The sequence below is a fragment of the Rhinopithecus bieti genome, unplaced genomic scaffold (genome assembly GCF_001698545.2).
Source record: "Rhinopithecus bieti isolate Rb0 unplaced genomic scaffold, ASM169854v2 scaffold_24263, whole genome shotgun sequence".
Taxonomy (NCBI): Eukaryota; Metazoa; Chordata; class Mammalia; order Primates; family Cercopithecidae; genus Rhinopithecus; species Rhinopithecus bieti.
In genome coordinates this window covers 574,651-598,824 of record NW_016811410.1, presented here as the reverse complement: position 1 = coordinate 598,824, position 24,174 = coordinate 574,651, and the positions used below count along the sequence as shown (strand labels likewise).

Below are 24,174 nucleotides of genomic sequence, written 5' to 3'. Positions count from 1 at the left end.
AGTCTAGCACTTCATTTCCCACCTTCCAAAAGGACAGGTGCCTTCTAAACTGCCAAGGAGACGCGGCGGGTACCTGAAGGGTGAAGACCTCCCACTGGAGGGTGACAGGCTGAAGGTCAAGGCCAGGCTCCTGGCAGTCCCCCCAGGAAGGGGAGTCTCGGAAGCCGAGAGTGAGGAGGAGCCTGCAGCTGCTCCCCAAGGCGGGCCCGCGCAAAGTCCACCCTGAAGAGAACCAGGATCAGGTCCTGGCCCCCAGGCGGGCTGTGGGAGTTCCGGAGCTCTGAGTTTTGAGGAAGTACGTGAGCCGTCTGTGGTGGGTTTATCTCTGCTGCAATTTCACCCCACAGCCTCTGCCAGGAACGGGCGTTCAGGAGACGGGAGGGGCCTGGGACGCAGGGCCTCTCCCAGGGCGTAACGGTGGTCCGTCACATTTACGAACATTTCAGAGCCGTACTGAGTTCTCAGCTGGCTGCTTTTTAGTCTAATATCTAAATTACTAAAAATGGCTACAGTCTACTTCCTTCATCTCATGGATGGAAAGCTTGTCGTCCCACCTCACATCTTCCCGAAAATTAAGAACTTTAAACAAGTAACTACCAGTCTAGAAAGAAGGCGTCTGATATTTTAACACATTTTTTTCCAAATCTCTTCAAAACTTCACTAGCCCGTCTACCCCTCCAAGAAGAAAATCATAACACACCTTACAAACGTAACGCCGACGACAGGTCATCTGTGTTCTGGAGGAACACGTTCTTCTCCTCTACCTTCTGCCTTTCCCCTGGAACACATCCGTGAAAAGCTGACAGATCCGTAGAGGCAGTTATTATTTTAAAGGCAGACGAGGGAATACATCAGGCTCTCAGGAAATCAGTCTTTGTTGGCACAGAACCAGGAAGTAAAACAGAGAGAACCCGAAAAAACAAGAAAGAGAACCAGGAAGAACCAGGAAGAAGCACCTTAATGAAGAAGGAGAGGGAGGGAGGGAGGGAGGGAGGGAGGGAGGAAGGAAGGAAGGAAGGAAGGAAGAGCCTGAACCTGGAAGAAGAAGGAGGAGGAGGACTCGAAGCACCTAGGAGGATATGTGTTCCTTCCTCAGCCAGTCGGAGCTGCAGACCCGGCCCCGGACGCCTCACCATGCAGGGAGGAAGGTTCCTCAGCCAGTCGGAGCTGCGGACCCGCCCCCGGACGCCTCACCCACAGGAAGGAAGGCTCCTTCAGGCAACTGGCATCCCCCAGGTTTGAAGAGGTCACTTTCCCACCTCTCGCTGCTGCAGAAAGGTTAAGTCTTTACCAGAAAATTCACACATAACTTGACTGACTGCTTTCTTCTCATCTTTCCTCCTTTATTTTTGTCTTTAACACCCTGACCCACTTGATTTGCAGAACACACCAAGGAGGAGACCTCCAGTGAAAATGAGGGGAAACAGAGGAGGAAGTTATGACTCAAGAAAGAGGAGACACAAATAAGCCGGAACACGAGTCCCCCGCACGCCGAGCTCACACGCTGGCAGGACTGTTGGCTCAGAGGCTGGCGGATGGAAGATGGAAGCCCGCCTTCCCCAGGGGAAGCAGAGACATCTCTGGCCGGCTTCTAGAGCAACCTGGGCCATGCTGCAGGCACAGAACCAAGCTGGTTTTCCGGCCATTTCATCTGGGCCAAGAAGGTCGGGGTCACCTTCATCCGCCCCTCCCCAGCCCCCGTGGGTCCTCTGAGCCGCGTTCTTCGCCCCCCAGGAGCCTGGCTGCATTCCGTGCTGAGGGTCCAGGAGCTCTGCTTCTGTGGCCTCGCGGGGGCTGATCAGCCCACCCCTGTCAGCCAGGCTCTGTTCAGCCACAGATCAGACCATCAGGCCCGGGGAACACTTGCAAAGAGGAACCCGTGCATGTGCAAACTTTAAAAGACAACACACGTCTCCACTGCGCGTGACCCACTTGGAATTTTAAATGTCATCTCTGAAAATATAGAAAGGCACTGTTGATAACTGTAATTTGGAGAAAAGAAAAGAAAAAAAAGAAACCAAAGCAAATCACATGTCTGTTTCTTATAAAACATGTTGTTGACCCACGGATCACTGCACAGGTGAGGACCGTGGCCCAGGCCTCCAGCTCACGCGGCAGCTCCGGGAGCCCACACCTGCCCTTGCCACCTCAGTCCGTGTGAAGCCCTCACATCTTGGCCTTCAGACGAGAAGCCCCACGCCAGGCGGCATGACCCCCGCTGTCACTGGAGCTTGGGTGGCGTCCTCCCAGCGCAGCCGCACCCTGGACTCACGCTCTGACGTGTTTGCCTCCTGCATGAAAAGCAGCTCTGACTGGGCTGAACACGAACGGGTTTGTGTCTGTGATGAAAAGCCGCAAATAGGAGGCTGAAGTCTTCTTCTGGCCCTGGGGACGGAGGCAGCGGGACAGGACGCGGCTGGCAGGCAACAGACATCAGGGCGTCCCGGCTGCCATCTGCGCCTCCGTCCACCATGGCTCCACCCCCGGCCCCCGCCCCTGCAGCTGAGCAGGAGTCTGAACCCTGCAGGAAGGCGCAAGGCGGCCACAGCAGCCCCAGAAAGGCCGGGGGGGATGTGTAAGGGCCCGGGCGGACCACCCCAGGATACTCAACACAACAGATGAGAACGAAGTGCTGGTTCCAGGCAACTCACGGAGGAAATGCTCCTGATAGACTCGGAGAGGGCTGGACACGGAGTGGACCCCACTCTCTTGGCTTCTCTCACGGATCTGGGTTTGCAACAGCAGCTCGTGGGAACTGTGTAGACCGTTCATGTTTATTTTAGACCCTGGGTCAATGTCATGGAGGAAAAGCCATTGACTCTGGTGGAAAAATCCCAGGGACAAGAATCTCGGGCGTCGCTCGTGCCCTGTTAAGCCTTAAGTTCTTCTACCCACATGGGGTATTCCCCACCTCCCAGCAGCAGAGAACTCACTGGATAACCTGATGTCGGGATTTGGCCGGGAAAGCGTGCTTTTCTGTGACTTTGGAGCTGTTTGCAAGTGGCAGGAAGCGGGCGCCTACTAAACCAGCAAACGTGGGACAACCGGCCCGGCACTGCCCGAGCCACGCGAGGGCCCCCATGCATCGCCTCCCGATGGCGAGCGCTCCAGCAGCCAGAACAGCAAGGGGGGATGTGGGAACGTCCACAGCTGGCCAGGCTGTCCCTGGGCTCTCTGGGGAAGCAGGAGCCCCAGCTGGAGCGCGGACCAGACACTCACCCCACAGCTGTCACAGGAGGTGACTGACGCTTCAGGCTCTGGGGCACTCAGGAGACTCCGGACAGAGGCCCGCCCAGTTCACCTCTTTACAGAGCGGCAGAGTGAGGGTGGGGCTCTCCTGGGCCCTGACCCTCCCGAAAACCCTCAGGGGCCTCTGTCCAGGGTGGGCCTCAAAGCCGAGCCTGAACCACAGGGAGCTCTCTCTCTGTGGGGTCCCGGTGTCCGGGAAGAAATGGGCAGATTCTAAACACTCCCCAGAAAGCAAAGTGTCTGCTGTCACTCCAGCTCTGCGGCCTCACACCGACACCGGCTGCTCTCCCAGGCGCCTTCGCCCTCACACAGGTCCAGGCCCCTCCTCCCAGGATGCAGGGCCCTCCAGTGCCCACCTGGCCAGTGCTGCCTAAACCCTGGGACAGGGGCCCTATTTCGGACTTTGATTGCCAGCCCGTCCCTTGTCTCCCCAGAGCGCCCTCTGTCCATGGTGGACACTCTCTAGCCAGCCAGGGCCTCGTCTTGGCTGGACGGACAAGAAGTGTGGCCTCAGGAGGGAAGCAGGAGCTCTCGGGCCGCTGGCTGCCTGCGTCCCGACACAGGTGACACTGCCTCCACCCATGACCCTTCATGTACGGGGGGGCCCCTCTCCACTTCCCGCCTCACTCAGCCGGGGCCATCCCAGAGGCCCAGCCGGCTGCCTCCTCCTGCCCCGATGCCCAGGGCAGCACCCACGACGTGGTCAGAGCTACCGGAGCCTGGCACAGGTGCAGCGATCACCAAGGGGCTGGGGAGGGGCCAGGCGGCTGCAGCCCTCACCCCTGCTGGGACCCACCCACAGGGTTGTTACAGGAACATGGCACCCACTCCGCGGGGCACACTCGCCTGCCTGACATTCACAACTAAACACCACACACTGGGGCCCTGAAGCAGACATGTTTCCCACAGTCTGGAGGCTGGAAGCCTGAGACAGAGCTGAGTGCAGGCTGGTGCCTCGAGGCCCCCTCCTGGGCCTGTACATGCGTGTTTCTGGATTCTGGTGCCCCAAGGCCCCCTCCCCGGCCTGCGCACCCCTCTGTGATTCCCTGGTGAGCTCACCTCACTCACCTGATGAAGGAAAGATGAAACCCTGTCAGCTCCAAGCCTTTCCAGCCGGGGCGATTTTCCCCCAGTCTACTCCACCACAGAGAACACACATTGCCCTTTGAACTCTGACCCTGAACCCTCTTCTTGGGCAGTGAAGCAGGTGGAGTTGGTGCCCTCCAGTCCAGGTCTGTTGGTGCCCAACGGCCTCCACTCTTTCTGCATCTCACAGACGCTCCTACAGGATCCTCCCGGGAGATGTTGACAAGCAGGGTTTCAATGAGTGTGGGGCTCCCGGTGCGGCTGGGGCCATCCCATGGGTTTCCCTGCCTCTCTTAAGGCCCATCCAGACCCCACCCAGCCACCCCCAGGCCACAGGAAGAGAGGAGGCTGGAGGCAGGCATCAGTGGGCCGAAACACCATCTCAGGAGTCGGCCTCAGAGCCACACAAGGATGCCTTTGGCCAGCAGAGCCGATGGAAAGCAAGGACAGACGTCGCTTGGTGGCCAGACGTCACTTGGTGGCCACATGAGGCCCCTCCCGTGCGCTCCCTGAGAATCCAGATGCAGCCTGACCGTCCTTCCCCAGGCAGCCCCTCTCCCTGAGACCCCACCCAAAAATGCCTGGAGCAGCTGCAGGGGAAGCCGAGCCCCAAGGGGATGCCCAGGGGACAGCACCACCCACAGATCCCTCCAGTCAGTCACACACGTCTGCTTTGCTTTCTCCTCAGGATCTGAAGACAGTGCTCTCCCTGCCCCGCTACCCAGGGGAGTTCCTGCACCCCGTGGTGTACGCGTGCACGGCGGTCATGCTGCTCTGCCTCCTGGCCTCCGTCATTACCTACATCGTGCACCAGAGGTGAGCCTGGCATGGGCAAGGGCGCCCACTGTGCCCAAGAAACCTGTTCTTACCTTCAAAGGCAAGTCCCTGAAGGGCAATGTCGCTGCCCCCTCATGTAGCAAGAAGTCCCTGAAGGTACAACTCAGGTCTCTAGCCAGCTCAGACTTGCTTGGCAGCCTGGTGCCCACCACACAGCCGAAGGGTGGATGGAGCTCGGGGAAGTCACGCCCATCCACTCAGGCCTCCGTCAGGGTCTTCTTGACGGCATCCCCTGTGTCCTTAACTGGGTGAAATACGTTCTTCCAGAAGTGGGTGCAGTGCTGGTCCAGGCGCCCTGAGAAGCTCAGGTCCCCCTGGGTGTTCACTATGGCCGGCAGGGCCTCGGAGAGGCACCAAGAATATGAGGGGGTCCAGCCGCAGTCAGGGTGGGCATGTCCACAGCCAGCCACGGGCGGGGGTTCAGGTATGTCTGAGGCTAAGGTCGCCTTGGTCACGGACAGAGCTTGGATGCACCCAGGGCCGCAGTCTCATCAGAGACTTGGGCGTACACAAGGCTGTGATCACAGGAAGGGGCTTGGGCAGGTCCGAAACTGTCATCTCAGCTGTGGCAGAACACGGGGGCCTTGATGGTTCATCGACAGTAGAAACTGACTTCTCAGTTCTGGAGGCCAAGGTCCCAGATCAAGGCACCCGTGACGCTGTGTCTGGAGAGTCTGGAGAGGGCCGGCTCCAGGCTCACGGATGGCGCCCACTGCCTGTGTCCCTGCCTGTGTCCCTGCCTGTGGGGGGTGAAGCACTCTCGGGGCCTCTTTCTCGAGGTCCTTGATCCCATCACAACGGCTATGCCCAGAGGCCCCCGCTTCCGAATACCATCAGCTTGGTGGTTAGTGCCGTCCTACCAACTGTCGGGTGGGATAAAATACATTTAGACCAGAGTGGCTGTGATTACAGGGAAAGGCTGAGGCTAGGCCGTGGCTAGAGTCACAGTGGCCGCCGTGCAGCCATACCTGTGCTGGCCACAGCCTGGATGAGTCGGGCCCCAGACATGGTGGTGGTCATGGAGAGGGTCACAGCCACAGGCGGGCACGGCGGGCTCAGCCCCAGGCTATGGCCAGGGTCATGCTGAGCCAGTCTAATCACAGTCTCGTCCTGATGTGCCTGACGCCTGCTCCGAGGGACACCCGTGGCCTCTGTCTCTGAGACAGTGTGTGGCCGAGTCCTGGAGTCTCAGGGCCTCAGTGTCTTCATCCGCCAAGAGATCAGGTTGTTCAAGCTTCTGCAAACCCCTTTCAGCCTCAGTGTGCCAGGGTGACGTAAGGCAGAACTTTCCAGTGGCCACCACTCAGGGCAGACGCGGACGGCCTGTCTGCTCTCCCCTGACCGGGTCCTCGGACAGCTGCCCCTGACCCCACGGAGAGCCTGGACTTCCCGGGGACAGAGCTTGCGCCCCAGGGGGGCCCTTCCACACCTCCCCGTGCAGGGGACAGAGCCTACGCCCCAGGGGGGGCCCTTCCAAACCTCCCTGTGCAGAGCCACTGCTCACGTGAAACCTCCTTCCTGCCCCACAGCGCCATCCGCATCAGTCGCCGGGGCCGGCACACGCTCCTGAACTTCTGCTTCCACGCAGCCCTGACCTTCACGGTGTTTGCCGGTGGCATCAACCGCACCAAGTATCCCATCCTGTGCCAGGCGGTGAGTGCCAGGGCGCCTTCGCTGGCTTCTACCAGAGGGAAAGTGTGGAGCGTTGTCTTGTTTACTGAATAATATTCCGGTGTTGGCTCAGCTATTTCCTGGGAAAGGGGTCGGGCCCCGGTGCGTCGGCGTCTCGGCTTCACGCCGTGCAAGGCCCGTGTGCTCCACGTTTGACCCCAGGGTTGAGTGCACCGCGCGGCCCCCTCCAGGCCTGCGCTCACCTGACATTTACCGTCCCCAAAGGGCGCACTCCCTGGGAGCAGGGACACAGCCTGCCCCTCCCGGAGAAAGTGGTGGGGGCAGCTCGAGGAGGGACACACGCTCCGGTCAAGGGAGGAACCTGCAGCTGCTGCTGCCTGAGTCCCAGGAGGGCAAGCGCGTCCTCTACACAGACCCCTGGAAGCCAAACAGAAATGTCACTCGGGAAATCCACCTCCCCCAGTGCAGGGAGAGCTGGAGACTTGAAGCACACAGGAGGGCTCCTCACCTCCGGTGGCCCAGCCTGACCTTGATTTAAAAGGGGGCACGTGTACATCACACTCAGTTCCTGGCAGAGCTCATGGTAGAGACCCTCACATCAAAACTAAGCCCCGTCCTCATCCACTTTGGGCTGTGGCTCATGGCCAAGGAGAGGACCTGCGCGGAGCCTCTGTAGCCACAGCTCTGGGGCGGCTCCTCCCTGCACACCCAGCCCAGTCCCAGTGGCCACCCCACTTCAGCAGCCACACAGCCCCGTACAGTCACCTCCAGGACCCGGACACAGCCAGGGGGTTGCCATGGACGGCAGGGCAACTTGTCAGGGATCTACCCTGTGGTTTCTAGGACCCTCCCGTAGTACCTGGCACTGACGTGCACCTGCAGACAGCAGTGGTTGAGACTCCCACAGGGGCTGCTCCACAGGGGTGTCTGGGGAGAGTCCGGGCTGAGGGCACAGAACCCCCCCGACTACCCCCAGGCTCCCATACCTGCCTGCAGCAGCCACGGGCTTCCTTCCTTCCCAGCACCACACTTCCATGTGCCAGGCCGGGACGGGCTGGGCAGGTGCTCACACAAACACAGGGCCCTGGCGTCTGGCACGCAGAGGAGATCCCTGTCTGTGTGACCACACATCATGCCAGCCTGTCCCGAGGCGGAGCCCAGCACGGCCCCGGGCGGAGAAGTCGCTGGCATGCACCTGAAGGTGGCTGAGGTCGGACGCGCCTCCTGCCTCCTGAATCCTTCCTCTGATAAGCTGGAAACAACCACAGCAAGTGCGCGGGAAACGCCACTGATGTCCCGCCTGTAAGTGCCTGCGAGAGGCCATCACCGTCACGTCTGCACTTTGCCACCAAGCACGCCACACACTGGGATGGAGCCTACTGGATCCGCAGGTGGCCTCCCACCACCACCAGCCAAGGGCCTTCGGCAAACCCTGCCCGCGCCTTCGGGAGCACCTGCCACTGCCTGCCTGGATGGAGCTCCTGGGGCCCGGGCCTGCGTTGACAGCTTGAGGCAGATGCTGGGGTGTTGGGGCTGCGGCCGGCAGGTCTGGAAGGTTCTGGAGGGTGGCAATCTTGGAGGAGATTTTGTTAAGGCTGCAGCCCTCAGGAGGAAATTAGCGGAAAAGACTGTGGCCTGTCTCCAGATGCCATCCTGATCTCCCAGGGAGCACGGTCCACTCACTCACTCACTCAGCAAACGTGCTGAGGGCCTATGAGGTGCCAGGCCATGCTGTGGGCACTAGGGCACTGCCAGAGACAAGCCCACATGGCTCACTGTGGAGCCGCGTTCCAGGACAGGAAGCAAGTGTGGAAGATGAGCCGTGGGAGCAGCCGGGGGTGGGAGATGCCTGCCGGACACATGACGCCAGGCTCGGGAAGCGGAGGCAGGGGCCGCGGTGGCTGCAGCCCCAGAACCACTCAGGAAACTCACAAGGCAACGTTCTCCGAGCCCCCGATGCACTGTCTGCTCCCCTGTGCTCTGCGACATGAACAGAAGCTTTCTCACTGATCTAACACTGAGGCCAGGCTGGTTCCACATTCGCAGCCTCCGGGTAAGGAGGAAAATTCAGCCACCACCGGCTGGAGGAAGAAGACCTGAGGGTCTAGTAAAAACTAGACTTGGAGCCCGACCTGCCCACACATGGGCCAGTGGTGCCCGGTCCGCCTGCCCTCCCGCCCGCCTCACGCTTGTCACACCCACCTTCCTGCCCGCCTGCCCCGCCCACCAAGGCCACAGCCCAGCACTGAGTGAAGCCTGGCCCAGGCTCTGGATGGCTGGAGAGGACGGACGGTTGCTATGGCGACAGAGAGATGGCCACGAGCCCGTTCGCAGGCTGAGTGACATCGTCAACAGAGACAGGCGCTGGCCCTGGGTCTGGCGGGGTGGGCCGGCCGTGGAGCACTGTGGGACGCCGGTGGCTTCCCTGCAGCCTCTCCACCTGTCCAGCCTGAAGTCGGTGTCCGGAACTCCGAGCTCTGCCACTTACACCTTCTCGTGATCCCCAAATGCACACGGCCTGGGTGAGGCTCAGCCCAGACAGACAAGGGGCAGGGCCGGCTCTGCCATCCTCCTCAGCGCCCCAGGCAGTGACAATGACAGCCCCACGGCTGCTTCCTGGAAAGAAAGAACCTGAGGCCCAGCTGTGGGGCCCCCGCTCCCCCACATGGTGCCCCGGTTTCCGGGCCTCCCTGTCTCCACCAGGCTGCGTGAGGCCTGGGCACGGGGATGGGACACGCCAGGCCAAGGGAAAGGGTGGAGCCCCCGGGGCCTGCTGTGTCTCCTGCCACCAGCGGCACGCAGGGAGCTCATCTGAAACTGCAAACGCAGCCCTCCAGTCTTCCAGCCCACCCCACAGTATTCTCTTCAATTATTGCAGAGCCTCCTCAGAAGTGAAAATTGAGCTCTGGATTTGATAAATCATCATAATGGTGCGACGTTAGCTTTATGCGGCGAATCTCTGTATTCCTTAAACATTTATGTCCTTTCCAATTATAGCAGTATTTTACCTGTCATTTCCAAATGTCAGGTTATTTATTACTCCAAAGGTAGCAGTGTGGCCCTGGTAATCAACTAACGCAGGAAGTCTCCATAGCAATGAGGAACGGCCAGCTGCAGGGTCACACGAATGCGTCCTCGTGGGGGCTCATCCTATTCACCGTAAGAGCATCCTGGCGTGACCCCCCGGGGACTTCACCTCCTCTCCCTTGGTGGACACCTGTCCAGGTCTGAGCTCAGGGGACGTTGGTCTGCAGCTCACAGGGTCCCGTGCCTGGGCCACAGGGACCACAGTGGGTTGTGCATGCAGGGGGGTGTGAGTGCACAGAACCATTGGTCCCCACAGACTCCCTGCTCCCGTCTCTGTGTGGAAGGGGAGCAAAGTTGAGCCGTTCAAGGGTCTCTGCAGCTCGGCGTCTCCCTGTGACTTCCGGGCGGCTGTGGGGTGGCCGCCGTCTGCCGTGGGATACAGACACTCCTGGCCGCCTGCTGCTCTCATTCTTGAAGACGCAAGCCCGGGCCGGGGCTGCTGGGCTCTGGGGGGTGGGTGCCCACCGAGGGCCTGGCTGACCGCTGCTCCCCCACAGGTGGGCATCGTGCTGCACTATTCCACGCTGTCCACCATGCTGTGGATAGGAGTGACTGCCAGGAACATCTACAAGCAGGTGACCAAGAAGGCCCCTCTGTGCCTGGACGCAGACCAGCCACCGTACCCCAGGCAGCCCCTGCTCAGGTACTGAGTGCACCTGGGCCCTGGACACTGCATGTGCCTTCTGGGTCTTGGCAAACCTCCTCGCCAGGCCACCAAGGGCCTGAGGACGATCCGGTCCATGGGGGAGGGTCAGTGTTCCGAGGGAGGGTGGAGAGCAGGCGAAGGATCTGGGGGTGGGGCAGTGTGCTGGAGGGGAGGGGCGACGGTCACTGGGGGTGAGGTGGAGAGGGCCCAGAGGGTGGAGGGTCCCGGCTGGGGTCTGAGGCAGGCGGTGCCCTGCCCTCCACATCAGCGGCTGGAGCCCAGCTGGTTGGGGGCTGGCGTGTGTTGGGGCTGGACGAGCCTCCTGTGCCCCGCAGGGCAGCCACGCCCGGGAAATGGGCTCTGGGTGGTTTTGGCTTCGGCTTCATGGTCTTCGTAACATCAGGCGGCTGACTGCTGGTGGGTGGAAAACCTCACATGCTCAAGCACTCATTTCAAGGTGGCCTGGGCCTCTCAGACCAGGAGCAGGTGTGGTCCCCCAGTTCCCAGCACCTCCCCATCTCTGCTGTGTGGGGCCCAGGTGCTGGGGTGGGACACTGGCCCCCACCCGCGGCCTACACCAGCTCTTGGTCCCCATCCATCCCCAGGCAGGGAATTCACCGTGGCCTTGGTGGGAACCACGGGCCTGCCTAGGGGGCGGAAACAGCCCATGATGGCATGGGCGCAGACCTCCCTCTCTCCCTCCCTCCCTCAGTGCAGAGCCAGGGAAACCCGGGCGTCCACGTCTGGGAGGTGGCAGAAGCTCCTCTGCACCAGCAGGAAAAAGCCAGGTCAGGGAGCCCGGACAGCTGCTTTAGACAGGGGTCTGGCCGCAGCCGTGACCGGGCCGCGGAGCTCGCCAGGGAGTTCAGCGCCTTTGGTGTTTCCTTTTCTGAACTGAGACTGAATTCCAAACACTCAGTCGGCGACAGCCAGGCTCAGAGTGTGGCCTTGAGGTCTTGGGTGCCTACCTGGCCCATCCTCTGGGGTTCCCTGAGGCTCCCTGAATGCCTGCCTTGGGCACCTTCGGCTTGCCCAGAGCAGCGCCCTGTGTGAGGCACCCCTGCCAGAGGCTGCTCTGAGGCCGGCGGTCCCGGGGGGTCTTGGAGGACATTCGTCCTGTTGCGTGTGAGATGTGGTCCCTGCTGGTGCACGGACACCTGCTTCCTCAGAAGGGTGGTCCAGCACTGCCCCGTCCAAAAGCATCTGAAGAATTCGTTTCAAGGCAGATACAGCCACGTCCTGTGTTGTTCAGTAAACAAGGCTCATTTCCACCCGGAGCATTTTCTGACACTGTTTGATTTTCAGATCCACGCAGACACGTTGCCACTTAGCAACCAGAGCTGGGTGGTGCTTCTGCGGCTGGTGGGGGCTGGGGAGGGAGCGTTTCATTATCTTGCCTCTCCTGCCAGGGAGGCCCCAGGTCCCCTGGGTTTACAAATCACTCTCAAAACGCATTTCCTCATCTGTAATTGATGGAAGAGCCACCTGGTTTTGAAGACCAGGCTGGCAGCCGTGGAGCACCCCGGCACTCTTCCGTCCGCCGTCTGCCAGTGCGCGCCACAGAGCCGTGCGTCTGTCCAGGTGCTGCGGGGCCAGCGGGCCTGGGGTTCGGCGCTGACCAGTGGGCCTGGGGCTCGGCACTGACCTGCGGGCCTGGGGCTTGGCACTGACTGGCGGGCCCAGCAACGGCAAGGCCCTGCTTGCGGCCACAGCGCTGAGGCGACTGCTGTTCCTCCTGGAGCTGCCTGGAGAGCCCCATCCTCCACCCCCTGCCCTCTGGGCCCCCTTCCTCTGTACAGAAAGGTCTTGACATTGTGGCAGGGGGTGTCCACATGGTGCCGTGTTCCAGCCGTGTTCCTTGGTTACTGGCCTGCCTGGTCACTCTGTCTCCCCAGCTGCTCCCCAGGTGCCTGGTTAGGGCTCGGCCTGTGCACCCCTGAGGCAGGTGCAGACTCGGGAGTGGTGGGCGGTGTTAGCTTGGACTTCGCCGAGGGCCTGCCCTCTCCGTGGCCGAGCCTGGGGCTGCTGGGAGACTGTGCTGGGAGACTGGGCGTCACCTCCTCAGGGAGACCAGCAGGCTGGAGCGGGGCCTTTCTCCCCACACCCCGGAGGGGCTCACGGTCTGCCCTCCAGGCCCTGGCCCAGAGCCTCTTCTCACCTCCCCCTCCTCCACCAGGAAACCTCCTCATCAGAGAGGCCGTTCCCAGCAGCCCTGCCTCCCCAGCCCCATTCCCTGGCCCACACATTATTACCGCCAACAGAAATTTAGTTTCTGAGTTCCAAGAATCTTGCAGTCTAGGAGGGAAGGGTGCGGCCACCTCTCCAGGCAGCATGTTACCCACACCCTCTCTGGCTGTTCCCATCCTGCCCTCTGAAAAGAAGACCCACACTACTCCCTGCCTCACCCTCTGCCGGGACGGGGCAGCATGACCAGCTCCCACTCACATGGACAGTGGCCAAGTCTCCGCTGCTGCGCATGAAGGAGCCGTGTGTACCGCCCGCCCACCGCCGGCCCAGCTCTGCAAGTGTTAACGAGAAGTAACGAGAAAACAGCTGTCCCCGAGAAGCGGCTGTGTGAACTCAGAGGACACTCCTGGAGCCGCCGACGTTTTGAGAAAGGCCTCGCCATCCTGAAGGCCACAGCCAGGGTTTGCCACGTGCAGCGGCCGCCTCTGCTTGACTTCGTGGAAACCAAACCTTCAAAGTCCAGGGAAGATACAGCCACGTCAAATGTTGCCATGCTGGTGTCCGTGAGCATTTCACATGCCTGAGTCCCTTTCTGTGTGAGCATGGGGGATGTCCCACCTCTGCGTGGGACCTCCCCTCTCCACAAGACAGCCTGGTCGGCAGAGGGGGCGGATACCCCCCAAGACCCCCAACTCTGCAGGGGTTGGACTCCGCGGGCAGGAACCTGCCCTCTGGTCAGGGTGAGGTCAAGGAGTGGAGGGGCCAGTCCAGGGAGGCCCAGCAGCGAGAAGCCAGAAGTTTCTGTGGCGCAGCAGGGGCCCCATGGCCAAAGTCACAGCCGCCGTCCACCTCTCCCCTCACGCAGGGGTGTGGCCCTTGTTACTACGACAACACAAGCCTTCTGCCACTTTCTAGATGGGGATTCACCTGATCTCATCTCCCCTTGGTCCCAGGATGAGCCCCCCACGCATGTGGGCCTGTGTGGAGAGATTTGAGGGCACCCTCTGCCACCCCAATTAGGAGGCACTGCACAGCCAGGCCCTCAGAACCGCCCTGGGCCTGTGGAGGGGCAGTGGGCTGACGGGTGTGTGGTCTGAAGCCCACACCAGGGCGAGGGCGGCAGGACTGGACCCCAAGGGGGGTGCCTTGGATTTGGGGGGCGCCGGAGCCCTTGCTGGCTGCAGCTTCCCTGCTTTAGTCCCAGGCCCATCACTCCCCTCCATTCACACAGCGTTTTCTCCAAATTCCAGCAGCATTGCAGCTGGTGAGGCCCCTGCCGACTGAATGAGTCACACACAGGCCCCAGCTCCTAGAACCTTTGGAGACCCTTTTCCAGGCCCGAGCTGCGGCCCTGCCTGGGCCCCTGCCCAGCAGCCCCACCAGGATGGGTCCCTCTGCTCTCCTCAGCTCCCGCCATGCCAGGATCTGGTCATCTCCATCCACCCACACGGATCCCTGTGGGCATCCCCAGCACAGCGGCTCTAGGCCAAGGAGGGTGCACAGGGTGGGCACAGCCTGGCCTCAGGGCACAGGGGACCGGAGAGCCCCCAGGAAGGGCACCAGCCACCAGATGCTGGCTTCCCCACATTGGGGGCACCGTGGCAGGCACCCATCCCAGATCCTGTTGAGGTGAGGCCTGGGCGAGTGGATGGACATCACACAGAATGTGCAGCACGCTTCCTGGGGGAAGACTGTCGAGGCCAAAGACACTCAGATAAAGTGGCAGGTCATGTCTCTGCACACAGTCTCACCCCACGGCTCAGAGTGGCCCTCACGGACTCCTGGGCAGTGTTTATCGGGGCCACGCCAGCTCTGAGCGTCACTGGAGTCACAACTGCATCTCAAGGCCGCATTAAGAAGCACTACGTCTTCCAACCCGTGAGCACGGGACGTCTTTCCTTTTATTTAACTCTAATTTATCCCAGCAAAGCTTTGCCATTTCCAGTGCACACAACTTGTACCTCCTTGGCTGAATTTTCTCCCAAGGATTTTGTTCTCTTGATGTCATTATAAATGGGATTATTTTCTTAATTTTCTTTTTGGATTGTTCATTTGCTTGTGAACAAAACACAACTGATTTCTGTGTGCCAACCTTGTGTCCTACAGCTTTGCTGAGTTCCTTTATCGGCTCTAGTTGGTGTTTTCTTCATTCTTTAGTGTTTCCTGTGTATATGATTATCACGTCATCTGTACACAGGGATAGTTCTACTTCTTCCCTTACAGTCTGGAGGGCTTTATATTTTTTTCTTGCCTAATTGTGCTGGCTACAACTTCCAATACAATATGAGTCTCTCTTTTTTTCACTTGTCAGTCTAGCTAAAGGTTTGCCAATTTTCTTGATCTGTTTACAGTCAGTTTGAGTTTCATTGATGGTCTTCATTTTTCTCTTGTCTATTTTATTTATCTCCACTCTGGTCTTTATTACTGCCTTTCTTCCATTAGCGTTGGATTTAGCTTGCTCTTCTCTTTTCAGGTTTCTTATGGTGTAAAATCAGATGGTTGACTTGAGCTCCTTTTTCTTATGTGGACGTTCATGGCTATGAATATTCCTCTGTGTGCTGCTTTTCCTGCATCCCTGAGTTATCTCATGGGGTATTTTGTTTCACTTATCTCCACAGAGTCACTTCTACTTTTCCTTGTGATTTCTTCTCTGGCCCACTAGTTGTTTAAAAGTATGCTGTTTAATTCTCACAGATGTCTAGATAGTCAGGGAAAAAAACACCCTAAAATTGTGCTGCAACTATTAGTGTCAAGCTGAATGAAGGGAATCCCCGCTCGATCAAAGCAGCATGGTTTTGGGGAGCTTGTCTCTATAAGGAGATCTTCATTACAATGATGAAAAACATTGTTTCATTTCTTCCTTGTGATTTGGGTACAGCGGAGGGGTGGGAGGGAGTGGATGACCCTGCACATCCTGCTGTGTGGCCTGCCCTGGCCAGGCCAGCCTTCTTCCCTTTCTCCATGTGTGAGGAGTGGAGTGGGTGTGGGCACAAGGGGCCAGGGAGTGCCTCAAGGTTAGGCCTGGACCGGACGCCACACAGACCTCCCTGAGCACACCTGGGAGTGTGCAAGACCTGCTGCCCTGCTGGTGTCTTCAGTGCAAGTGTGGTTGTAGGTTGAGTGTGAGTCTGTTCTCTGGCCCAAGAGCTCTGCCTTGGAGGAGGGAGTTTAGGGGAAGGACAGATGCAGCCTCAACCGAGGAGTCCGTGGACTCTTGGCACTGCTAAGTGGGGCTAGGGTGACTCCGTGGAGAAGGAAGCAGGGAGGGACGCCAGAAGGGGAGAAGGAAGCAGCTTGGCTGGGAGGAGACAGAGGTGTTGGACACAGGACCCCCCCCAGGCCCACAGAGGCACTGGCTCAGCCACCCAAGCCCTCACAGTGGTGCCTCTTCGGATTCAAGCACCCTCACCTTCGACCAACATGGTGGCCACTGTCACCTCCCAATACTCTCAAGATTCTAGACACAGACTCTGTTGCAATACTCTGTCCCAAAAACACCATTTGCAGTCTGCGCACCAGTCCTGACCACCACACACATTTGCCACAGCCTCCTGTTGCCTCCCTCAGATATCCCAAGACAGCTCAACACTGTGTGCATGTGGCCCCAGCTCCACTCCTCCCTCAGTGCCACAAGGGAACCAGCTCCATTTGGCCCCAGCCCCACCCCTCCCCTCATGTCCTCCATGGCCCCAGCCCCACTCCCTCACCTCACGTCCTTCATGGAACCAGCTCCATGCCCGCAATGTCTTTGCAGCTCAGCAGCCGGCACTGCTGTCCCAGCATTCGTGTCTGGGTGCTGGACATTGTGCCAAACTCTCTACCTGCTTTCCCAGATAAGGCCACACCTCCAGGCCCAGGAGTCTTCCCCACCTCTCCTGTGCCCTGTTCTCTCCAAGCCCCACTCCCTGGACCTCATTTTTCCTGCTCTGTGGACTGCCCTGACCCCAGCAGGCCTCCACGCCCCTTTCTCAGCCTCCTGCTCTGCCACCTCCACACCACCTAGATACTTTTTCTCCCCAGCTGGAAGCCTGACTGCTTGCCCCCACGACCACTCCCCAGACCCCCCATTGCTGCTCAGCTCTGGCTCAGAGCCTTCCTATCTGCCCCTTCCTGGCCTCTCCTGCCCTTTGGGCACTGAGGGTCAGTCCCTCCAGTGGGATGGGCACTTCCCATCTCCACTCCAGTCTCCTCCCTGCACCTCAGCTTTCTCTTAGGTGAGACCCCTGACCCTCTGCCCGGTGCCCACCCACTATTGCAGAGCAACTGTCCCCTGACCTCTCCTCCCCTAGATGACAATGATGGGAAGGTCCCTCCTGCTTCGTATTCTCCAGGCTTGGCATCCAGCCCCTCCTGGTTAAATGTTGAAACCAAAAAGAGACAAACGGCAGGGATGTAGTAAATATGTGTGAAATTGGCCTCCATGCTCAACTGGGCTGGATGTGTCGATGGAAAGCAATCAGTTTCGTACTTTGTTCTGACGCGTGGGTGAGCAGCACACTGCCCGTCAAGCGGTGTCAGGCCCCACAGCCTCCGCACACTCAGGGAGGGGCTGGAAGGACCCAGGACTCAGCAGTGGCGGCGTTTCTGGGTGTGGTTTGTCTCCACAGAAGGATCCACCACAGGGTCAGCGAGGGAAAAGGCGTCCGGCAGAGTCCGAGACTCCAAAGTTCTCCCAGGAGACAGCGGGTGGGGAGGATCCACACAGAGCCTGCTCCTTCCTCCAGCAGCAAAACGCAGCAAAGTGCACCCCGCACTTCTGCCCAGGAGGCCGCTCAGGCTCAAGCTTTGGGTTCTTGCTGGGACGGGTCACTCCTGTGTGCTCTGCCAGTTCCACTGGCCACAGCTACGGATCCTCACACTCCGGCGGGAAGGCAGGTGTCGCCATCAGTCTCAAGGTTCATGCAAACAGCCCAGGCTGCTGTAGTGCTACATCCTGCGTCCCTGCACACAGAGCAGCCTTATCAGGAAGTGACGTGGGGAATGTGCTGAAAGCCACTGACCGAGGCCCCTGCCACGGCCCCGGGGCTGGACCTTCTGCAGAGCAACACCGGGCTGCACAGGGTCGAATGTTCAGAGAGAAGCTTCTTGGATCCGCCGCTTCTAACTATATGGGTGAGAAGAAAGAAAGACTGAGAGAGAGATTTGGTAAGAAATATAAAGAAATACTGGAAGAAAAAGAATAAGAGCAAATATGATGTACCCTGAGCTGATGCTTTCTACACAAAACAGGAGCCAACAGCCTGATGCCCGTGTCTGAACGATTAGCCTGCTTCCTGTACACCCAGATCTCACAATCCAGATTTGTTATTTTCCAGAATTCCGTTTTGACCTCTATTCAACCACTTCCCCTTCCTTATCTTTAGTTTCCTGCCCAGTCCCTTTGCCACAGAGTGATGCCTGCCTGGGGCCCTGGACGCAGGTGCTGCTGGATAATTCAGTGATCCCCGGTCCCTAAGCACCTGCTCGGATGTGAGCAGAGCCCACTGAAGGGTTATTTCTGCATCCTTTAAGTGGAAATGTGGCTGAACTGGGGAGGTTTTGGGTAGGCTGGGCCTCCTGCCCACCACGGGCACCTCCCCTCCTAATCCTGCCAAGCCACATGCCTGCCATGGGCACCTCCCCTCCTAATCTCGCTGGCCACCTGCCCGCCGTGGGTGCCTCCTCTCCTAATCCCTCCAGACCACTTGCCCACCATGGGCACCTCCCCTCCTAATCCCTCCAGACCACCTGCCTGCCATGAGCGCCTCCCTCCTAATCCTGCTGGCCAGCCCACTTTGAGGAAGGGCCTCTAAGTAGACTGAACTTTCCACATTTTCTGCTCCCCCTGCCAGCCAAAGGGAAGCCACTCCAGAAACAAGCAGAACTTTTATGATTTCACAGGTGCTCGGGGGCTAATTCCCCATTCAGCAAAGAGTAATTACATCCTAGTTTTGCAATCTGCCCACCCTTTCTGGTCAAGTGCACCAAGCTGTGTCGGTTATTTGAGGTCTGTGGGGTGTATCAGTTATTTGAGGTCTGTGAGGTGTGTTGGTTATTTGAGGTCTGTGGGCTGTGTTTGCTATTTGAAGCCTGTAAGTTGTGTGGGTTATTTGAGGTCCGAGGGCCATGTCAGTTATTTGAGGTCTGAGGGCTGTGTCGGTTATTTGAGGTCTGTGGGGTGTGTCGGTTATTTGAGGTCTGGCCCGTGTCGGTTGCTTGAGGTCTGTGGGGTGTGTCAGTTATTTGAGGTCTGTGGGCTGTGTCGGTTTGGAATTCCACTGGCACCGACACACTTGGATTCCGTGTCACAGCCCAGCTTGCTAAGGACGCCTGCTGCCACCTTTACCCGCCTCGCAGCCTCCCCGGTGCTGGCCAGGCACAGAGGAACGCGCGTCCCTGCCGCAGGGATGAGTGCTTTCCTGAGGCTCCTTCCGCCAGGAACCCCCTCTAGGCCACAGGGCAAACTCTGGAGACTGCCTTGGGCTTGGGACCTGACGGTGGCCACACACTGGGCCTGGCTTGGACCCCACAGGACTGGGGCCCTCGGGCTCTGGGGCCCTGGGAATGGCCAGTGGAAAGCGCCCACTCCCTCCTGTTCCATCTGGAATGTGTGCTCGAGGCCAGTCCTCAGGATGAGCTGCCTAAGGGCAGGCAGAAGTCACAGGCCAGTGAGCAACCTGGCGCCTGCCACTTCTAAGAATGTGGGTTCACACGGAGAGGGCAAGGATGGGGGTGGGTGGGAGGGAGCAGAGGGAACTTTGTGTGGGGAAAGCCCTGGAAGGGAGCAGCTCTGAGGTCTCTGTGAAGCAGCCTTCCCTCCCTTTCGCATCTCCCTGTGGACCCTTGGACGTCAGGCCAGGAAGGGCTTGGGCCTTCCAGTTGACCCTCTAGCCCAGCCCTGAGCTTTACAGATGGGGAAACCGAGGCCCCAGAGGCACGAGGGCTCGCCCAGAGCGCTGGCCAGGCCACCAGGACCTGGCATCTCACACTTTGGCAGTCTCCTGACTCTGTAGACGCCGTGAGTACCTCCCCTCCCGCCGGTCCTGTTGTCTGCTGACAGCAGCGTTGGTTGAGGATGGGAGGAAGGGCCACATGGCACAACCGCTTCTCCACCCCCGGGAGTAGCACCAAGCCCAGTGCCAGCACACTTAGCTCCCCTGAGCAGGAGCAGAGGACACTGGAACTTCGAGGGCAGAGCAGGACACACCGCCACTAATGCCTGGGTCCAATGGTGGCCCCTCAAGGCCACACGTGGCCTGACATCCTGGAACACAGGCACTCTTCACAGCACAAGTGATCCTGCAGACCCATCCGTGGGCACCCACTGCAAGGGGACTGGAGTGACAGTGCTATGGTGTTCAAAGCATCTTGTCAGTCATGAAGCATCCATGGCTCGTGTCTGGAGCCGGGCATCGTGGTGCCATCTGCAGGGCACAGCTGGTGCCCAGGACAGTGGCGCTGTCCTTCTCCACCTGACTGCTGTCTTGCCAGCCTGCCTTCCTCCTGGTGCCCGCGGCGTCCTCCTCCATCCATCCTCCGCGGTTATCGAATGCAGAGGAGCCGAGGATGCACTTCCGAGGCTCGCCTTGACTTTCCGGAGATACTTAGACAAATGGACGTAAATAACTCTTGGATCCTAGCAGGAATTCTCAGCCTGCTTTCTCTGAATTCAGAAGTCACAGTTAACTCAGAATGCTAACCGGGCCAGGGACCACGATCTCACAGATGGGTCCCGTGTCCCGGGGAGGTGAGGGTGCCAGGGCTGTCTCCTGAGGTATCTGCTACCCGTCCCTGCACTGCCCGCTCCCCGAGGCCGCGTCTGCACATGCGGTTTCCTTGGCTCCTTCTGCTCCTGGGCGGCGCCAGCCTCAGGTCCACACCTGGAATCCACCGTCTTTGCTGTGACAAATGACCTCAGCGCATCGAAGGCTCCCTGGGGCCATAACCTCCATGAGTGCGACTGGCTGGTGGGGCAGCACTGCTGTCCTGGGGACATGCTTCCCGTGGAGAGGCGGCTAGGAGCCTGGGGGGCTTCGTCGAGGGGGTTCTGGAAGGGCTCAGTGGTCAAACTTCAACATGCACCTGGGCCTCACCCATCGCCTGAGTGGGGTTGTCCCGAGTCCACCCCCAGCCCCTGAGCCCTCCTCACCCCTCAGTCTTCCCCTGGGCGGGGCTGGCACAGACTGGGGTCCTCCACATCATCTCCAGCAGGGCAATGGCACACAGGCTCTGCCCAGTGGTCAGCAGCAGGCACGGGCAGGCACAGGGAGGAGGCAACCCCAGAGTAAAGGGAAACCGACAAGGCCTCTGCGCCCGCGAAAGCCGGGCCCTGGATCTGGCCAAAGAACTGTCCTCATGAGGCCACAGCTGGACTCAGCCTCGACGCCTGACCCCGAATGACACGGTGGATCGGGTGTCCCTGAGAAGGGCGGAGGCCTGACCCCAAAGGACACAGTGGATCGGGGGTGCCCTGAGAAGGGTGGCCCCCAGGCCTGGCCCATGCTTGGCAGAAGGGTGTGCAGCACTGGTCAGCCGCCTCCTTGAAGACGGGGGGAAATGAGTAATTGTAGGTGGCTCCCCGGGAAGGGGCCCAGGACCCCGCGGGCACTGTGGGGACTCAGCACAGCCAAGGGCCGGCTCACAGCGCTGTCACCCCTCCCAGGCCCCTCGAACCACCCACTGCTGGGACCCTGGACACATGGGCTGCAAGTCTCCAACCCTCACTGTCCTCAAGACGGCCATGTCCCCTCATCCTCTGAGCTGCCAGGGCCACACATCAGACCCAGCCCCGAGACACCACTGCCAGGTCCTGGTGTACTACAGCCCCCAACCCCTCCCTGCCTTCCAGAGACCCTGCCCCAGGGGAAAGCTGGCGCTCTGCTCCTGCATCCACCCAGCAAGACCCTCTCCCTACCTTATCCCTCCCCCTCACCCCTCCCCTTTTCCCTCCCTCTTTTCCCTCCCCATTCCCCTCTCCCTCCCTCGACTCCTCCCCTCCCCTCCTCACCTTCCATGGGCTCCAGGTAAAGCCCAGGGCTAGAGGCATGCCTGGCCCCCCCATGCCGCCCTGCAGGCGTACTCCTGGTGGAGCCCAGGCCCCTGGCCACCCTACCCTGGGCCACTGCCTAGCGCAAGGCCATACTGGACGAGTGTGGATTGGGTGAAAAACACAGTAATGAAATGTGGTGAAAATGCTCCTGGAAGCCCAGCTGATGAGATCCAACCGCCCTCCCCGCAGGGCCTGTGCCTTCGCCTTGCACAGTCCCTCGGCCTTTGGGGGATCCCAAAGCTCTCGGCTCCTACATGGTCCAGGCTTTGTCAGTGTCCCCCGCCCCCCTGCTGCCACACACGGTCCCTTCAGGGCCACCACGGCCGCTCCAGCTCCCTCAGTCCCTGTCTGGTGGGCGTCCCCTGGCCCTGCCCAAACCCTCCTCCCACCCAGACCACACCCAAGGCTGCCCCCCAGCTGCCCCACAGCACACCCAGCCCTCCACAGGCGTCCTCTCCCTCTCGTGTGGCAGCCCTCAGCCCCCACAGGCGTCCCTCCCTCCGGTGTGGCAGCCCTCAGCCCTCTCACGATGAAGAGCCTCAGACGCCCAACTAGAAACATGGGGCAGCCTAAGGAGGGCCCCCCTTCCTCTGTGGTGGGGACACCGCCGATGGAGCCCCAGGCTTCCTTCCTGTTGGCCACACCTCTTTCTTTCCTGCATCCTCTCCTGCCCATCAGACCCCACCCTCTGGTCAGTTCCGAGTCAGGCCAGGGGTGGGCAGGCCCCTCGAGCAGAGGCTCCTCTGGGAACCCAAGGCGAATGAGGAACGCCAGGATAGTGTCAGCAGACAGATGCAGGTCTGACCCCTGGTTTGGGACAGAGGACGGGGAGGGTAGAGGGTGGTGGGGATGCTTTTCACCATCACTGTCCCCATCCTGTCACTGGAGCAGCTTGTGGAAGGTGGCCTCTGTCGGTCATGCTCTCTGTGGTGGGGCCCAGGGCTCAGTGCCAGGTGCTCTCATGGAGGCACAGAAGGGGGAAGGGGAAGGTATGAGCCAGCCGGACGCCAGTGTCAGAGCGCCCCAAGTGAGGGGTCAGTGCCCGGCAGGAGCTGAGAGTCACATGCTGTCTGGTCCAGAGTGAGGACTGCTGACCGCCCTCCTGCGAGTGGACAGAGGGACACAGTCCAAGGCATAGAGGCAGCACCCAGAGCCCGCCCCTGCCCACTGCCCGGGTCCGAGACCCAAGAACTGTGCACACAGAGCAGGCATCTGCCCAAAGCCCGGCCTGAGTGAGTGCCCAGGGTGCCCAGCAAACACCACGGAGCAGCCAACTGACGGTGCATCCAGCCTGGAGCCCCACAGAGGCCAAGCGCTCAGTGTGGCCACACCAGACCTGCCCCCTGGGAGGTCCTGTGCACTGTGAACGCAGCCAGGGCAGAGCCCAGGAGATTGCCTGGGCTGGGAGGCCCCAGGATCAGGCCCTCACTAGCCCAGGCACCTGCTCAGGGCTGGTGCTCCCTGGTCTTACCCCTGGAGCTCAGGCCGTGGACAGTTGAGAGGAGACTGGCAGGGGTCAGCTCAGCATCTGGAATGGGCCTGGAGAAGGGGATCGACTGTGTCCCTGACCTCAGCCGAGTCCCATTTATTTCTGGGTTCTGCACACGTGGCCTCAGTGGTTGAAATAACGGGCAGCCAGCAGTGACTTAGAGACACGAGACTGGCTGCAAGGCCACTTGCAATCTGGTGACTTCATTCTGGGATCCTGGGAGGAGTCCCTGCCAGGCCCAGCTCCCCTGTCACCCCAGTTGCCAACTCCAACCAGTGGCCAGGCAGCAATCATCCCCACCCCTCCCTTTGCCCACATGCTGGTCATCCTCCTGTCCTGTCCCGGATAGCAGGAAGGGCTGTGGCCAGTTGACTGGTAAAGCTGTGTTTGACGGTGGAGCCTGGGAGGGAATGAGCCAGCTGATCAGGCCAGCCAGGTGAGCCCTGTGGGGAGCTGGACATGTCCCCAGGCTGACGCCACTGCCCCCAGTCAGCACTGGCACAAGCTTCCAGATGATTCTCTGGTCTCACCGTCTCCAGGAACTGCAGCCCCACCAGCCTCTCCCTGTCTCGTTTCCCAAACTTCCTTTTCATTAGAGAGCAAAACCCCTTGAGGACCAGCAGCTGTATGGTCCACGGAGGCCTCAGGTAACAGTGCCCATAGGATTTTTAAGTTAAGGTATGTACATTGTTTCTTTAGACATAATGCTATCGCACTTAGTCAACTACAGTACAGTGTAAATACAACTTTTATGTGCTGTAGTAGTCCACTGTCACACTGCTATAAAGAAGTACCCAAGAGTGGGTAATTTATAAAGGAAAGAGGTTTAATTGACTCACAGTTCCACATGGCTGGGAGGCCTCAGGAAACTTACAGTCATGGCGGAAGGGGAAGAAGAAGCAGCGCCTTTTTTTTTTTTTTTTTTTTTTTTTT

At 59.7% G+C, this 24,174-nt stretch overlaps 1 protein-coding gene and 1 long non-coding RNA gene across 4 annotated transcripts in view; one reads left to right on the top strand and one right to left on the bottom strand.

The window, feature by feature from the left end:
* The window catches only part of ADGRA1 (adhesion G protein-coupled receptor A1), a 41,412-nt gene that overhangs the window by 4,336 nt on the left and 12,902 nt on the right, over positions 1 to 24,174 (top strand). The window contains exons 3-6 of one of the 2 annotated variants that reach the window (XM_017893867.1): positions 3,684 to 3,812; positions 5,024 to 5,151; positions 6,702 to 6,825; positions 10,389 to 10,534. In XM_017893867.1, the coding sequence (XP_017749356.1) occupies positions 3,684 to 3,812; positions 5,024 to 5,151; positions 6,702 to 6,825; positions 10,389 to 10,534 (527 nt within the window). The remainder of the gene's footprint in view (positions 1 to 3,683; positions 3,813 to 5,023; positions 5,152 to 6,701; positions 6,826 to 10,388; positions 10,535 to 24,174) is intronic. The other variant, XM_017893868.1, reaches the window with a different exon arrangement.
* Positions 1,866 to 6,020, bottom strand: LOC108543400 (uncharacterized). Of its 2 annotated transcripts, XR_001889555.1 has the most exons (6): positions 5,205 to 6,020; positions 5,002 to 5,133; positions 4,318 to 4,531; positions 2,652 to 2,755; positions 2,171 to 2,385; positions 1,866 to 1,953 (listed from the first exon to the last, which is right to left on the bottom strand). It is a non-coding gene; the product is annotated as an uncharacterized LOC108543400 (long non-coding RNA). The 2 variants fall into 2 exon arrangements; XR_001889554.1 differs by having other exon boundaries at positions 2,171 to 2,755.